A 15,186-nucleotide genomic window follows, 5' to 3' on the forward strand; every position below is an offset into this window, starting at 1 on the left:
GGTGGGGATGTGAGTGCAGGAGCCCAAGGTTCCCCACCCTGACCCTGCTCCAGGCTCAGAGGGCAACAGCAACACATAGGAGCACAGCAGGGGGGATGGTGCAACTGCCTTCTCTGGGGACCCCTTGAGTCTGCAGCCACTCCCCTGCTGCCCCTACCTGAACCCTTGATCCCAGCTCTGCAGCCCCCACAGCTTCCTGTTTGCCCACTCTGTTTGCTCGGGCCTTAGGAACAGAGCTGATCCTTGAACTCTAAGTTCCACATTGTCAGGAAAAGTAAGCAGTGACAGGGCCAGGCCTGAGCTTATCAGTCTCCTAGCCCAGCCCCTGCCTACAGACATATATAGGTCAGGGAAGAAGCGCTGGACACCCAGAGACTATTAGCGCCAGGGAGGTAAGTACTGCTACCTGCCCTAGGCTACCCTGGTTCCCTAGTGCCTCCCAGATGATGCTCCACTCTGTCCAAACCAATATTGTGGTTATCTGGGAACTTTTCCCACTCTAGACTTTTTTTCCACTGGCTTGGCTGTGGGGTGCAAGTGTGGGGCTTCTACATGACAATCGTTTTTCCGCCACCCTCCTTCAGCCCAGCCCTTCTTCTTCTTCAGGTTACCCACCCCCTTCAGGATGAAAGCTGTGGTGCTGGCGGTGGCTCTGATCTTCCTGACAGGTAGGTGCCCCTTGGCCCCCATGGACTACCTTCCTGGGTACAGAGAATAGAATTCTCCCCGCCCCTCTCCCTGACTCCAAGGGAGACCTTTCAGCTCAGCCCCCAGCCCAGAGCTGGCCTTGACATGGGTCTCCCCTTCATCCCCAGGGAGCCAGGCTCGGCATTTCTGGCAGCAAGATGACCCGCAGACCCCATGGGACAGAGTGAAGGACTTTGCTACTGTGTATGTCGATGCAGTCAAAGACAGCGGCAGAGACTATGTGTCCCAATTGGAAAGCTCTGCCTTGGGCAAACAGCTGAAGTAAGGAAGGGACCCAGCCTGGGTGTTGGAGCAGGGCAGGGGCTGCCCATCTAGGGGGGAGGGAGGGGCCTGGGAGAAGAGGCTGTGACTGACCTGGCTAGATTTTCACTTGTTCTCCTACCAATTGGGCACCATGGCAGATTCCAATAGAGGAATAGAGATGGGATTTACCTGGCTGTTGGGTAACCACACACCCCTGTTCTGCCTATGAGTGCAAAATCCCTTCCTTTGTGTAACCCCCAAGTACTGGTCAGCCAGCACCAAAAAAAAAAGGGGGGGGGGGAGACTGACCTTGCAAAAGGCACCAATCCCACCTGTGTGTCCTTGGTGCCTCAGGCAATGTGTATAGAAAGATGTGAAGGGAAAGTTAGGAGTTAGAGGGGCACATGTTCAGGGAAACTAGGACCATAGCATCTGCACATTTGGAGACAGACGGCACCCGTGACTGACCCCAGGGATCATGGGTCTGCAGAGGTGGGGCAGTGCAAGATGCCTGGGGCCATCTCTCAGCTGCCTGCGCTCTCTCTTCCTCCAGCCTGAATCTCCTGGAGAACTGGGATACCCTGGGCACAACCTTTAGCAGCCTGCAGGATCAGCTGGGCCCGCTCTCTCTGGAGCTGTGGGATAATGTGGAAAAGGAAACAGATTGGCTGAGGCAGGAGATGAACAAGGACCTGGAGGAAGTGAAGAAGAGCGTGCAGCCCTACCTAGACGACTTCCAGAGCAAGTGGCAGAAGGAGGTGGACTTCTACCATGAAAAGGTGGCGCCTCTGGGAGCCGAGCTGCGCGACAGCGCGAGCCAGCAGATGCAGGAGTGGCAAGGGAAGCTAGGCCCTCTGGGCCAGGATGCTCGCGACCGCTTTCGCCAGCTTGTAGACTCGCTGCGCACACAATTGGCTCCCCACAGCGACAAAATGCGCGAGCGACTAGCCCAGCGCCTGGCCGAACTCAAGAACAACCCCACCCTGGCGAGCTACCACACCAAGGCCAGCCAACACCTGAAGACGTTTGGTGAGAAGGCCAAACCCGCGCTGGAGGATCTGCGCCAGGGCCTGATGCCAATGGTGGAGACCTTTAAGACCAGAGTCGCGACTTTAATCGACGAGGCCAGCAAGAAGCTGACCGGCCAGTGAGGCGCCAGCCTCCGTTCCCCACCCCTGCATTGGTTTTCTTACAATAAACTTTTCCAAAGTGGGATGCCTTCTTTCTTTGGGGGACATAGGGGATATTCAGGGACGCAGCAACATGGTGCTGCAGTGGGGATTCCTTCTGGACTACTCAGCTCTCCAAGCTTACTCAAGCTGGGCATGAGCTAGTTTAGATTGTGAGACAGAATCCCTTCCTAAGAAGGCTCTGAGGGAAACAGCTGGCCAGGCAAAGTGACAGGGAGCCCCCTGAACAGTGCCCCACAGAGGTTCAAATCTTGGGAGTGGCGGGGAATAGGACTGACCGACTTTTGAAACTGTGACTGTGCCAGAAGTGGTTTCCAGGAGGGATCCACTTGGGTAGACAGGAACCCCTTCTGCTCCCTAGAGCTAGGATTCCTCAAGGAACAGCAGAGGCTTGTATTATTGGCCGGGTGCAGATAAAATGCCTGGAACTCAGCCCTCTGCTTTCGCTTACTACAAACATCTCAGCAAACATTTCCCTTTCCTTTTTTCCCTCAGGCAAGACGCCTCTGCAGTAGCTTCCCCATCCAGAAACTGGCTGGCGTCACAGCAGTTGCAGCCACCTCTGTCTGGCAGCTGGGTAAAAACCACTTTGTGATGCCAATCACCACACTTACAGGAGAGGCCTTCATATCCATCTCCTAACCCCAAATGATGGCCTTTAAGTTCGAGGAAGCATGAAGGTCCAAAGTTAGTTATTGCAGGAAAGGTGGGACAGGATGTGTTGTTTAAAAAAAAAAAAAAGAATGAAAGAAACAAACAAACAAAAAAAAAAAACTTTTATTACATTGGGCTGCTAATGTGGCTCACTAGGTGGAGGCATTTGTCACCAAGACCAAGGACCTGAGTTCAGTATTTGGGACAACACACACACACACACACACACACACACACACACACACACACACACACAAATACTTTAAAATATTTACATTTTTAGCCAGGTGAGTGGCACACACCCAACACTTGGGAGGCAGAGGCAGGTGGACCTCTGAGTTTGAGGCCAGCCTGGTCTACAGATCGAGTTCCAGGACAGTCAGGTGTACACAGGGAAACCCTGTCTCAAAAAACAAAAACAAAACACTTTAAAAATAGTTACATTTCAGGGGTAGGAGAGATGGCTCAGAGGTTAAGGGCACTGATGGCTCTTCCAGAGGTCCTGAGTTCAATTCCCAGCCACCACATGGTGGTTCACAACCATCTAGAATGTAATCTGATGCCCTATGGTATACATGCAAACAGAGCACTGTATTCACAATAAATAAATAAATAAATCTTTTTTAAGTTAAATTTCTATTAGATTTATGTGGTGTGTGTGTAGATTTTCACATGCCTCAGAACATGTGTGGTGATCAGGGGACGACTTGCAGCAGTCAGTTCTCTATCTACCGTGTGGGTCCCAAAGATCAAACTTAGGCCACCAGGATTAGTGTAGCATGTGCCTCTCCCAGCTAAGCCATCTTGCCAGTCCTTATTTTTTTTACTTATTTATTCATTTATTTGGAGACAGTGTCTCCAGTAGGCTCCAGGCTGGGCTCAGATGAACTTCCTGCCTCCATCTCTCAAGTGCTGGGGCGACAAGAATGCTCTACCACACGAAGTTTATTCAGTGCGGTGCTCAAACCCAGAGCTCTGTGACCCATAGATATTCAATCACTCTACCAATGGAGCCGCATACCAAGCCCGAGTTGCCTCTTATTTAGACTAACCTGCTGTGGGCAACCACAATTACTTTAATTAAAAAAAAAAAAAGTGTAACCAGGCACTGGTGTTCATGTGATGACGGTGCATGCACACACATTCTCACACCAACAGCCTTTCCTCATGCTTGCGTGGGTATGCAGGTCATTGTCACACAGCCAGAGAGTCCTTCCCTATCCCCCGGGGAATCTTCAAGAGCCCCTGGATAAAGGGGTGGGGTCTTTACAATTGTAATCATACAGAACTAAGCAGGTATCAGGCCAGGTTTGGGTGGGAAGGTTTCCAGGTATGGACCCTGAGACCTGCTGGCTCTGGGGAGACAGGAAGAGACACCCCTGATGGATTTCCAGAGAGAGCACAGTCCAGGCTGCTAGCTGCACCGATACTGTCTGGGAAAAAGCCTCAAACACCTGGCACAGGCTTTTCCCATGCCAATCAAGTGGAAAATGGACAGCTGGCCCTGCCCTGTGCTTGTTGTCGACCCTGGGCAAAGCACTGTCCACGTTCCCTGAACAATGCTCTTTTATTCTTTAGTGTGGGAGACCTGTTTTGTGACCCTCGATCTCTCTGACGTGAGTGCTTAAGGGTGGAGGGACCATAGTAAACAGCCCTATTGGGATTCTGAGGACACTGGGTCTGTGTTCCAGTCTAAGAGGTCAGCCAGCTTAGCTCTCACAAAGAGGCCTGTTTACCAGGCACCTGAGGTGAGCAGACGCTGTGCCACAAGCCTTTAGACACTCTGCCATCTCAGTTTCACAACAAGCCTGCAGTGAAGGGGCAGACCCCACGCATGATGCAGTGGGGTCAAGACCTATCCAATCAACCTCCCAGCCTGCCTCTTTCCTTTCAGTGTGTTTAAAGGGACCATGCAGCCGGGCTCGGTGGCGCACATCTGTAATCCCAGCACTCGGGAGGCAGAGGCAGGCAGATGTCTGTGAGTTTGAGACCAGCCTGGTCTACAAAGTGAGTCCAGGACAGCCAGGGCTACACAGGGCATATAAAATAAATAATGGAAGGAAGGAAGGAAGGAAGGAAGGAAGGAAGGAAGAGGAAGGCAGCCCTGGGCCATGCAAACCAGCTGCACAGGTTTGGCGATCACATCTGACCTGAACTTCAAAGATGATAGCAAAGGTAGGATGGACAGAAGCCGCACTGTTACATTGTCCATGTTGTCCCCACACTGTGATTGCAAGTTTGTTACCTGATTTGATCTTTCACATAAACCCATCAGGTCAAGCCGGTAAGCAGGGCTATCTCTAACTTACAAAAGAAGAAACACCCCCCCCAAAGACCGCTAAAGTGGTGGATGAGGTACAGCCCCCCAGGCCCACCCACCCAACAGGCCTAGCTCATTCCCATGCCCAGACATCAAGGCACGTGAGACACACCCCTTGGCAGCTTCTGATCCAGCTTTATTTGGGCATCTTTAGGTGAGGTCTGGGGAGAGGTAAAGACATGAGAATGCTTTCAAGCAGCCTTTAGGGTGCCCCCTCCCCTAGGCCCCGCAGCAGCAGAATGGATGCATGGGCACATTTGGAACACAGAAGTCTCAAGGTTCAGTAACTGGAGTTGGTGGGTGGACCTCAGGGTTAGAATCCCAGAGGCCAGCAAACTTGTCAGTGAACTTGCTGAAGTAGCCTTTCAGGGAACTGAAGCCATTGTCCATCCAGCCCCTGGGGGTTAAAAGCAGGAAGAGGCATCCGTAGAGGTAAGTGTGAAATGTTCCCTTGCCAGAGCCACGATTGCACCCCAGGCCCCACCGGCTCTCTAAGCCACCAGCACCACCTCACTTACCACCCCGGAATCACCTGCAACTACCTCCCAGACAAGGGCAAAAGAAATGGTAAAGGGAAGCCTAAGGAACCCCACCTTCATCAAGGTAGGATCAGACCTTCATAGCTCACACACACACACACACACACACACACACACACACACACACACACACACACACACCAACCAGCCCCTCTCAGGCCCGAGGCACCAATGGCAAGGTGGACACTTAAGGTCAGCTTGCCTTTTTTTGTTTGTTTGTTTGTTTGTTTTTGTTTTTCGAGACAGGGTTTCTCTGTGCAGCCTTGGCTGTCCTGGACTCGCTTTGTAGACCAGGCTGGCCTCGAACTCACAGCGATCCTCCTGCCTCTGCCTCCCGAGGGCTGGGATTAAAGGCGTGCACCACCACGTCCAGCCAGTTTGCCTTTGTAGTCCATACAAATAGTGTCCTGGTGGTGTCTCAGCTGGTTTTGAGTAGGTGGGGTGGGGTGGGGGAACAGCCTGTCGTTGGAAAAATTGCTGGAGGACTCCTGAGCCCTGTGATATCAGCAGGTCACCTGACTTCTCTGACCCACAGTTAGTTTCCAAAACTGGGAAGATAACAGGGGTGAGGGGAGAGGGAACAGGAAAAGAAGCTAGTCGGGTGAATACCTAGCCTGCATGGCCATCTCAGACTGCTGCACAGTGCTTAGTGCATTCTGGACCCTCTTGGCGGCCTGCTCCATGTAGCCCTGCATGGAGGTCAGCAGCAAGGATTCCTCTGCCTCATCAGCTCCTACAACAGAGTCGAGTTGAGTCATGCTAGCCCTCCCTCGCAGCCACCACTTCTTAGGGTGGGATGCGCTCCCACGGAAAGTCCTGCCCCGCTCCCCCCAGCTTACGGGCAGATGCCAGGAGAGCCAAGAGGGCTACGATGAGGAGCATCCGGGGCTGCATGGCGCCTGTGCACCTGTGGGAGATCGTCTTGTGAGCAGGCACTAGTGGGAGGATCCGCCACGCCAGATCTCTGAGCTCAAGAACACCATAGCCCCTGGGGTGAATGAAGCCCAAGCCTTTCTCCTACCTGTATCAGCTTTCAGACAGAGAACTATAGGAGAGCCAGGCCTCAGGGTAGGGTGGATGGTGGGATATAAAAAACCCCTACGGAGTGGGACATCTACCCTTTCTCTGCCCTGATGTGCTGGGAGACCTGAGGTTTCTGTATATCTCTAGGCCACAGTGTTTCTGTCTGGGGTAGGCATGAACATCAAAGACGTATAAATAACCCTGAGCATGCTGGGTAAGGGACAGCGGGACCCAGTTCCAGTCAGCTCTGCCACTTCCCAGTGCAAAGCTTTTCCTCCCTTTCCTCAGCTTCCAGCCCTTCCCCACCCATTAGGATCCCAAGGGTGGAGGCCACTTATGGATCTCAAGGCTTTTGTAGGCTAGCTGGCCGGGTAGCAAGAGCTTCCTCCAACTCTCTGTCCCCTCCCTCCCTCTCTTTCCCTCCCTCCCTTCCTCTCCTCCCCAAGGGCATTACCTGGAGTAGCTAGCTGCTTCTAGGGATAAACTGAGCAGGCAAGCGGGGAGGGCTCTGACTTGTTTTATACTGGCCCCAGGATGGCACAGGGGCACAGAAAGGCCAGATGAACTGGGCAAAGGTCACCTGCTGAGTAGTTCAGACCAGAGCCTGAGGCAGGGAGGCCATGCAGCCAGCTGCCAGAGGAGTTGAGTAATCCCTCCAAGGTTGCCCACGCTGTTCACCTCCACCTCCACAGCCAAGGGCTCAGCCACTGGCTCCCCTAGGTGAGGCTGGGAAGATAGAGAAAGATTTAGGGGACAAGCCTTGGGCCTCAGGCGTGCTTTAGCCCTTCACACTTGACAGGCCCGATCTCTCTCAACAAAGCCCAGAAAAGGAGCCTGGAGCCAGTTGACAGGTATATTCACAGAAGCCTCACGGTAGAACTGAATGGGGCAGTCTGTGGTGCAGCTGTAGAAGAGCTATGGCAGAGCGAGGTGGGCAGCGGCAGGGTGAAGGCCCCAGCAGACCTCCACCCATAGCTGTGTCCCCAACAGTCTTCTCTGCCCTGCCTGGCCCAGGCTTGATGAGAGAAGGGTAAAGATTGTACTAGGCCCAAGGCCTTTGCCCCTCCCTCCTCCATGTGCCTCATCTTGCCCTCTCAACCCATTGATAGCATTCTGAGACAGAAGCAGAGCTCACGGCTGGATGATATCTGGCCTCTACGTGACCCCTGGCACTGAGAACCTGGAGGCCACAAGGTACAGAAAGGGTGAAAGAGGTGCTGTGGGGAAGGCAGCTTCCCAAGAGGGACCTTAGGCCTCTTGATGCTAAGGTGTCCCCTGAGCAAGAACTCAGACCTACAGCCCAGAGGACAGCATCTTTGGATGCAAAGACTTTGGAGCCAAGAAATCCTAGGATTTGTTTTGTTTATTTGTTTCTTTTTTTTTTTTTTTTTTTTAAGCCCGACTATCCTGGAACTTGCTCTACAGACCAGGCTGGCCTCAAACTCACAAAGAGATTCGCCTGCCTCTGCCTTTGGACTGCTGGGATTACAGGCATGCATCATCATACCCGAGGCAAAATCCTAGGATTAAATTATACCTTTGGTGGTGGGGGGGAATAGGCCAGTTGGCAACATACTTACATTTTGACTTAAACATTTGTCTTTCAAGTGTGGTGTCCTTAGGTCAGTTCCCGGTACCCACGTGACACATGGATATGGTAATGTCCTCCTGTAATCCCAGTACTGGGGGCAGGGAGATAGGAGGCAGATTGCTAACTAGTCACCAGGAGTTGATGGCCAGCAAGCCTAGGCTGTTCAGTGAGCCCCAGATAACACTGAGAGACCCCCGTCTCATAAAGCAAGGCGCACAGCCCTTGAAGAATGATACCTGAGCCTGACCTCTGACCTCCACATCACACATTCATATGCACCTGCATACACACAAACAAGTAAGTAGCCGATGCCTTTGCCACTGACTCATATGGTCTTGTGGTCAGAAATCTGCTCCGCTATTAATGGGAACAGGAAGAGTATGGAGAAAGCCGCAGCTGACCCAGGAAAGGACTCACAGTCTCCTGACCTGGAGGTCAGCCTGGACTTCTGTGACAAAACGAGAAGTAGTCTATTTTCTGTTAAAAATGTAAGTTGGCCAAAAACCCGTGACTTAGTTAGACATTGCTAACTCCACTTTATGGCTAAAAACCAAAGGCCCAGTGGGGTAGAGGCCTACTCAACACATACCAGCCAGCAGTGGAAGAGCTGGGCCCCAGCACCTGAGCTGGTTCTTGGCAGCCATTTATACTTAAGCTTCCTCTGAGAAAAGTATTAGTGATGCTGAGATGGAAAGACAGTAATGAGGAGGAACCAGGATTGAGCATTGTGTATGGTGGAGGCAGCTGCTCCAGCCTTTTCTCTCCTCAGCCCAATTCTTGCCCTAAGATCCTAACCTGGGGTGTGGTACCAGGTCCTTGGCCCTGAGATGCTGAGATGGGTCACTTTTCCATTGGTAGGGAGCGTTTGGAAAGCCTGCCATCTCTCCTGTACAGAACATAGCCACCGAATGAAGAAAAGTCAAAGGGCGCCAGTAGAGACTCCCAGCCACGTGATACTTAGCTGCACGGAGAACTTAGCAGCGTGCAGGTGATACCTTGGGACCTGGGGCCTGGGACTTAACCCCTTCCAAAGTATTTGTGCCCTCTCAGCCATCCAGCCTGGGCCTTAGGATGGCTTTCTGGCCTAGAGTCCTCTGGGGAGAGGACACTCTTCTTGACTCCCAGGCCTAGGGAAGAACCAGTAGTGGGTATGTACCATAGTTTCTTTTCCTTTTACTGGGACCCAATATCCTGACACAAACAAGTGAAGGAATTATCCTGGCTTGCAAGTGGGGAATTTACGGTGGCAGGGGCATGAAGCAGTTGGTCACATCACACATTTAAAAGCAAAGCGCCATGAAATACTAATTCTCACCTCAGCTCAGCTCACCATCTCCATTTTTTATTTGTTTGTTTGTTTTTTGTTTTTCAAGACAGGGTTTCTCTGTAGCCTTGACTATCCTGGACTCACTTTGTAGACCAGGCTGGCCTCAAATGCAGAGATCCACCTGCCTCTGCCTCCCGAGTGCTGGGATGAAAAGGCCTGCACCACGACCGCCTGGCTGCTTGTCTCCATTTTATATAGGGCAGGATTCTTCGCCAAACACCCCTCTCCCAGGTGATGCACGATTCTGTCAAATCGCCGGTTAAAATTAAGCATCACGGTGGGGAAGAAGTCTTGAATTTTTAGTCTGAGACTGGCCCTCGGCAGTGGGTTGCCAGCCTGCTTCTGTTTGGCTAAGAGCAGGCTGGGTGCATGAGGGTCCCAGGGTTCTGCTTCGCTTCTGTATGGGTAGACAGATGGTGTATGACTATTTGCCTTACTGGCCATGATCTCTGGATGAACATAAGCAAGGAGACGGAGGGTCAGACAGAGATGTGAGTGCCAAGATCACTTGGTCCTCTGTGTCTGAGGCTGGCTGTAATGTTCTCTGCTCTTTGCCCCGCCCCCTATGCAAATTATCTGCAGATGCATATGAAGTATGCCCCAGTCTTGGAGAAGTCGATATGTTCATTTACGCCATGCTAGGAGGCAGTACATCCTCCCTGCGGGGGCCACTGCGTACTGAGTGCTGAGCACACATGTATGTGTGGTGCCCTAATCTCTTAGCTCAGAGTTAAGTTCTGTGCCCACAGGAAACTCAGATACCGATGCATATATCTGTCCATCCATCACTGGCAGCCACTCCTGAACAAGCTTAGGTAACACAGGTCCTCTCAGCAAGGGTACAAACGGGCAATTACCTCTGGACCTGTCTCACGCTAGTGGCGCCTGGTACTCAGACTGCAGGTCCAGGAGGTGGAGCTGCAGCTGAGGTGTCCCACGTGACTGTGACTCATCCTCCATCAGTCCTGACCTTTGGGCCCAGCACAGGCTGGATCAGGCTTGATTTGGCAAGGCAGGATGGGGACCAGTGGATCAGTGAGACAAACCTTTTAGAGGCAAAACATGGCTAACGGTCAAGGAGAACTTACTGGGCACCAGATTACCCCACAGGATCTTCACAAGTGAAGCCTCAGGAGGCTTAGGAGACTCACCCAAGGCCACACGCCAGCCACACACTGTGTGGGATTCAAATGCAAACCCAGGGAGTCAGAAAACACCGAAAACGCCAGCAAGATGACTCAGTGGGTAAAGTCACCAGGCCTGATGACATCAGAATGATAGGAGGGAAGAAGAGACTCTCTCTCAAGCCATATGACCTCTACATGTGTTGTGATGCATGCATACCCACTCCACCAAGTATTAGTAGATAATAAATTAAGTTGCATGTATTTATTTATTGGGTTGGTTTTTTGTTTTGTTTTGGTTTTTGTTTTTGTTTTTGAGACAGGGTTTCTCTGTGTAGCCCTGGGTATCTTGGAACTCGATTTGTAGACCAGGCTGACCTCAAACTCACAGAAATACACTGGCCTCCACCTCCCGAGTGTTGGGATTAAAGGCACGTGCCACCACACCTGGCAAAGGCTAATTTTTAAAAGCTCACTAAAGCACTGCTGCTCTAGGAAGGAGTGAGATCCTATCCACTCGAGAAGCTATAGTAACACAGGGAACATTTCAGGGTAGTGGGGGGGGGGGTGCGGCTAGCAGAAGAGGACAAGCATTTAGCTGACTTCAGTCTCACGAGACAAGCCAATCTGGACACATTTGAAAACAAAAACAAAATGGCCAGGCGGTGGATCTCTGTTCAAGGGCAGCCTGGTCTACAGAGCAAGTTCCAGGGCAGCCAGAGCTGCACAGAGAAACTCTGTCTCAAAAACAAAAACAAAAAAATCAACCAAACAAAAGGCAACACAGCAAATTAACTCGGCACAACTGAGGCCTATTCTAATGGCGTTCACTTCACAGATATCGGTGGATAGCTTCCAGTGGGACAGTATGTTAGGCATCATGTAGTTCCTGGCCCCATCAAGGCTGCACGCTGACCACAGCCTGGCACCTTTGCTGTGAATGTCTTGAATGTGTGTCTTCTGCAACTGTTTGCGTGGGCACCTTTGGAGTCTCAGTAGGATGTCACAAATGTACTTTCCACGGCAGTGTCTGTCATCTACCATTGCCTGTAGCCTACTTGATGACCCTCTGAGGAAAAGGGTGGACCTCCCTCTGCCGCTCTCTAGAGAGGATCAGGTTCTCTGCTACCTTCCTAGCTCTGACCCACACAGAAAATCAATGTCATTTTTGGTACTTACAACAGGCTAAGCCCACTGCACCCATTTCACGTGCACCACACTCCTTAACGTATCAAACTTAGCTACTGTTCAAAGGAGGAACTGAGGCTTCAGATAACTAGACTGAAGTGACTCGGCTTGACAGTCATGAGACATAAAGCACACTGATGGTTAACCCCTTCAGTCCTGGCTTCTGATCCTCTCCTGCCCAAGGTTACCACAGACACTGCCTGCTGCACCCCGGAATGGGCCTGGTGCTATCTCTGTAGCTGATGTGCTGAGACAGAGTTTGGGTTGGTGGCAGCTGTCAAAGTGGGGGCTGTCTCACTGGAGTGAAAAGAGGAGACCTGGACCTTGTTCGCCCGGCTCCCCACACCCACCTGGCACAGACCCAAGGCTGCCAACAGGGCCCCTGGGGCCTCAGCCCTTCTCAGGGACTCCCCTAGACTCCCTGGCTGGTCCCTTCTGAAACTCTGGGGTATCCTTCCCAGCCTCCTGTACAGGGTGGAGCTAGCCCAGCAAGGCTGCTTCCCCCAGCTGCCTGTGTGCTGTCAGCTTCCACGTTGTCTTAGGGTCACTAAAGTCCAAGAGGCCTCCTGAGAGTGCGTCACCTTCCAACGTGGAGTCACACTGGGGAGGAGGCGGGGACAGAGGGGTAGAGGGGCTTTAAATGTGTGCCTGGCTGTGGCTGCAGTCAGTTCTCGGCAGCAACACCGGTTAACTGTTTTCTTCTGACTCCAGGAAGCATCCAGTTCAGTTGAGGCTGTCGCAGCCCAGAGAGGAGCCCAGGATGTTCCTGAAGGCCGTGGTGCTGACCCTGGCCCTGGTGGCTGTCACTGGTGAGTAGACACTGCTCTCCAGCTGTTGCGGTATCAGAGAAAAAGCAAGGAAAGCCAGCTTTAGACTTAGTGGATTGCTCAGGGTGGTATCAGGTTTGTCCAACAGCTCATAGGCGAACAGACCTTTGCTGGCATCTTGTTCCCTGGCTTATCCTAGAGATGGGAACATCCCAATGCCAAAGTCATCCAGCTCAGAGCCGAGGCAGAGGGGACAGGAGACAGACGTACCCTTGTGACTTATGTGCTTTCTGCTCTCTGCCCAGGTGCCCGGGCTGAGGTCAGTTCAGACCAGGTGGCCACTGTGATATGGGACCTATTCACCCAGGTAAAGGACAATGCCAAGGAGGCTGTGGAACAATTCCAGAAGTCAGACATCACCCAACAACTCAAGTGAGTGGACTCAGCCTGCAAGGCCATAGCTGGCTGACCTTAGAGGTGGGACACTAGCACTTGGGATCCTTCCCTCCTCACTAGTGGAGCCGAGTCTCTCTGGACCTAGATCCTCCCTGTAAAGAGAGCAATTGGAACTAGGCATCTATCCCTATGGTATCTTCCTATTTCCATGTGCTAGAGTTTGGTAAGTAGCCAAATCCCATCAGAAGCTCTTGGTAAAAAGAGAAGGGAAATATGTCCCTTGAGGACATAAGGTGCCTGTGCAATCAGGGGGAGGGAGGTTGGGATATTTAGGGGTCCTCTGAGCACATGCAAGGACATCAGACCCTGTGCCACTGGAAGGCATACAGTTGCACAATGTGACCCTGGGCTGGGAGGGATGTCAAAGTCCGGTCCTCTTCTTTATCCTCAAGGAAAGGAAAGCAATCTTCTTGAGTCACGCGGTGGGGAGATAAGGAGGTAGAGGCTCAGCAGAATCCTTGCAGATAAAAAAAAATCCAAAGTCACACTAAGCCTAGTAGATTTCCTAAAAAGCATGACCCATCCCAGGGAGGGCCACCAGGACAAGATGATGGACATCTCAGCCTATGGACACCTGACCGACCAACCTAGGCAGGTACACAGAGCCGACTGTTCCACAGGTGTATCTAGTGCTAAGTATAATGGTGCTTCTCTTCCTCCATCCTTTCCCTGAAGTACCCTCTTCCAGGACAAGCTTGGAAACATGAATACATACACCGATGACCTGCAGAAGAAGCTGCCGCCCTTTGTCCTAGAACTGAGTGAGCGCATAACCAAGGATACACAGAACATGAAGCAGGAGATTCAGAGGGAGCTGGAGGAACTACGCGACAGCATGATGCCCCATGCCACCATGGTGGGCCAGGCCATCGGGGACAATGTGCAGAAGCTGCAGGAGCACCTGAGGCCCTATACTGAGAAAATGAAAGCACAGGCCAGCACACAGACACAGGAACTGAAGGACCAGCTGACTACCTTCGTGCAGCAAATCAAGAGCACTGTCCAGGAGAACGCAGACAACTTTCAGGCCTCAGTGATGCCCCTTGCCAATGAGTTTAAAAACAAGTTCGACCAGAATGTGGAAAACCTCAAGAGGCGCCTCCCCCCCAGTACCAGCGAGCTGAAGGCCACAATCGACCAGAACCTGGAGGATTTGCGTCGCAGCCTGGCCCCTCTTGCTGTTGGGGTGCAGGAGAAACTCAATCACCAGCTAGAGGGCCTGGCCTTCCAGATGCAGAAGAACGCCGAGGAGCTCCAGGCCAAGGTCTCCACCAACATCAACGAGCTGCAGAAGAAGCTGGCCCCGCTGGTGGTAGATGTGCAGAGCAAACTGAAGGACAACACAGAGGGCCTCCCGAAGGCTCTGGAAGACCTCAACAGGCAGCTGGACCAGCAGGTGGAGGAGTTCCGGCGCAGTGTGGAGCCCCTGGGGGAGATGTTCAACAAGGCTCTGGTGCGGCAAATGGAGCAGTTCAGGCAGCAGCTGGGCTCCAATACGGGGGACGTGGAAAGCCACTTGAGCTTCTTGGAGAAGAGCCTGAGGGAAAAGGTCAGCTCCTTTATGGGCACCCTGGAAAAAAAGGGGAGCCCAGGCCAGCCCCTGGAGCAGGGTCCGGAGCAGGTGCAGGAGCAGGTGCAGCAGCAGGTGCAGGAGCAGGTGCAGCCCATCCCCCAAGAGAGCTGAGCTATCCCTGGTGCCCTCGGCCCATCCCAGTAGCAGACACCTGCCCTGCCCCAGCACCTGTCTGTCAATCTGTCCCTAAGCACTTCTTGTACCAGCTTGAGGACACATGTCCTGTGGGAGATGATGCCTCATCTCGCGACTCAATAAAGCAACTGAGAAACTAGCCACATCAGGTTGCTGTGTGATTCCTTGGTGGGGAACAGCCTGAGGTGGGGAGGAGAGCAATGCTTGGAGAAGCTAGCAGCATCTGGCAGGGACTGGTGGGAGGGGGACATGGGAGGTGAGCAGGCAATGAGCCTTTGGGTGGGCCAGGGGCTGGTGTGCTGGAGAGGAGGATACAGAAAAGATGCCACTTTATTGGAACACAAAACA

The 15,186-nt window shown here is 52.5% G+C and overlaps 3 protein-coding genes across 3 annotated transcripts; 2 read left to right on the forward strand and 1 right to left on the reverse strand.

The window, feature by feature from the left end:
* The first annotated feature begins 302 nt into the window (after positions 1–302).
* On the forward strand, positions 303–2,166 carry APOA1 (apolipoprotein A1). Its single transcript, XM_084781612.1, has 4 exons — positions 303–392; positions 607–668; positions 816–969; positions 1,505–2,166. The coding sequence occupies exons 2-4, from the start codon at positions 626–628 to the stop codon at positions 2,100–2,102; spliced, it is 795 nt and encodes a 264-aa protein (XP_084637738.1). The 5' UTR covers positions 303–392; positions 607–625; the 3' UTR covers positions 2,103–2,166.
* Positions 2,167–5,230: 3,064 nt separating this feature from the next.
* APOC3 (apolipoprotein C3) lies at positions 5,231–7,229 on the reverse strand. The gene is made up of 4 exons (XM_084783619.1): positions 7,132–7,229; positions 6,494–6,561; positions 6,264–6,387; positions 5,231–5,512 (listed from the first exon to the last, which is right to left on the reverse strand). The coding sequence occupies exons 2-4, from the start codon at positions 6,546–6,548 to the stop codon at positions 5,389–5,391; spliced, it is 303 nt and encodes a 100-aa protein (XP_084639745.1). The 5' UTR covers positions 6,549–6,561; positions 7,132–7,229; the 3' UTR covers positions 5,231–5,388.
* Positions 5,529–14,977, forward strand: APOA4 (apolipoprotein A4). The gene is made up of 4 exons (XM_084783618.1): positions 5,529–5,547; positions 12,619–12,716; positions 12,980–13,106; positions 13,806–14,977. Exons 2-4 carry the CDS (start codon positions 12,668–12,670, stop codon positions 14,812–14,814), a joined length of 1,185 nt encoding a protein of 394 aa, XP_084639744.1. The 5' UTR covers positions 5,529–5,547; positions 12,619–12,667; the 3' UTR covers positions 14,815–14,977.
* Positions 14,978–15,186: the final 209 nt, after the last annotated feature.

The sequence above is a fragment of the Acomys minous genome, assembly GCF_964271855.1.
Source record: "Acomys minous genome assembly, chromosome: 5".
NCBI classification, from domain to species: Eukaryota; Metazoa; Chordata; class Mammalia; order Rodentia; family Muridae; genus Acomys; species Acomys minous.

Excerpts from the sequence above, each read along its gene's own strand:
- APOA1 (XM_084781612.1), top strand. The coding sequence starts at position 626 with ATGAAAGCTGTGGTGCTGGCGGTGGCTCTGATCTTCCTGACAG. Across the intron at positions 669-815 it reads GGCTCTGATCTTCCTGACAG|GGAGCCAGGCTCGGCATTTC; the intron begins GTAGGTGCCCCT and ends CTTCATCCCCAG. Across the intron at positions 970-1,504 it reads GCCTTGGGCAAACAGCTGAA|CCTGAATCTCCTGGAGAACT; the intron begins GTAAGGAAGGGA and ends CTCTTCCTCCAG.
- APOC3 (XM_084783619.1), bottom strand. The coding sequence starts at position 6,548 with ATGCAGCCCCGGATGCTCCTCATCGTAGCCCTCTTGGCTCTCCTGGCA. Across the intron at positions 6,388-6,493 it reads GGCTCTCCTGGCATCTGCCC|GAGCTGATGAGGCAGAGGAA; the intron begins GTAAGCTGGGGG and ends ACTCTGTTGTAG. Across the intron at positions 5,513-6,263 it reads GAGATGGCCATGCAGGCTAG|GGGCTGGATGGACAATGGCT; the intron begins GTATTCACCCGA and ends TTTAACCCCCAG.
- APOA4 (XM_084783618.1), top strand. The coding sequence starts at position 12,668 with ATGTTCCTGAAGGCCGTGGTGCTGACCCTGGCCCTGGTGGCTGTCACT. Across the intron at positions 12,717-12,979 it reads GGCCCTGGTGGCTGTCACTG|GTGCCCGGGCTGAGGTCAGT; the intron begins GTGAGTAGACAC and ends CTCTCTGCCCAG. Across the intron at positions 13,107-13,805 it reads GACATCACCCAACAACTCAA|TACCCTCTTCCAGGACAAGC; the intron begins GTGAGTGGACTC and ends CTTTCCCTGAAG.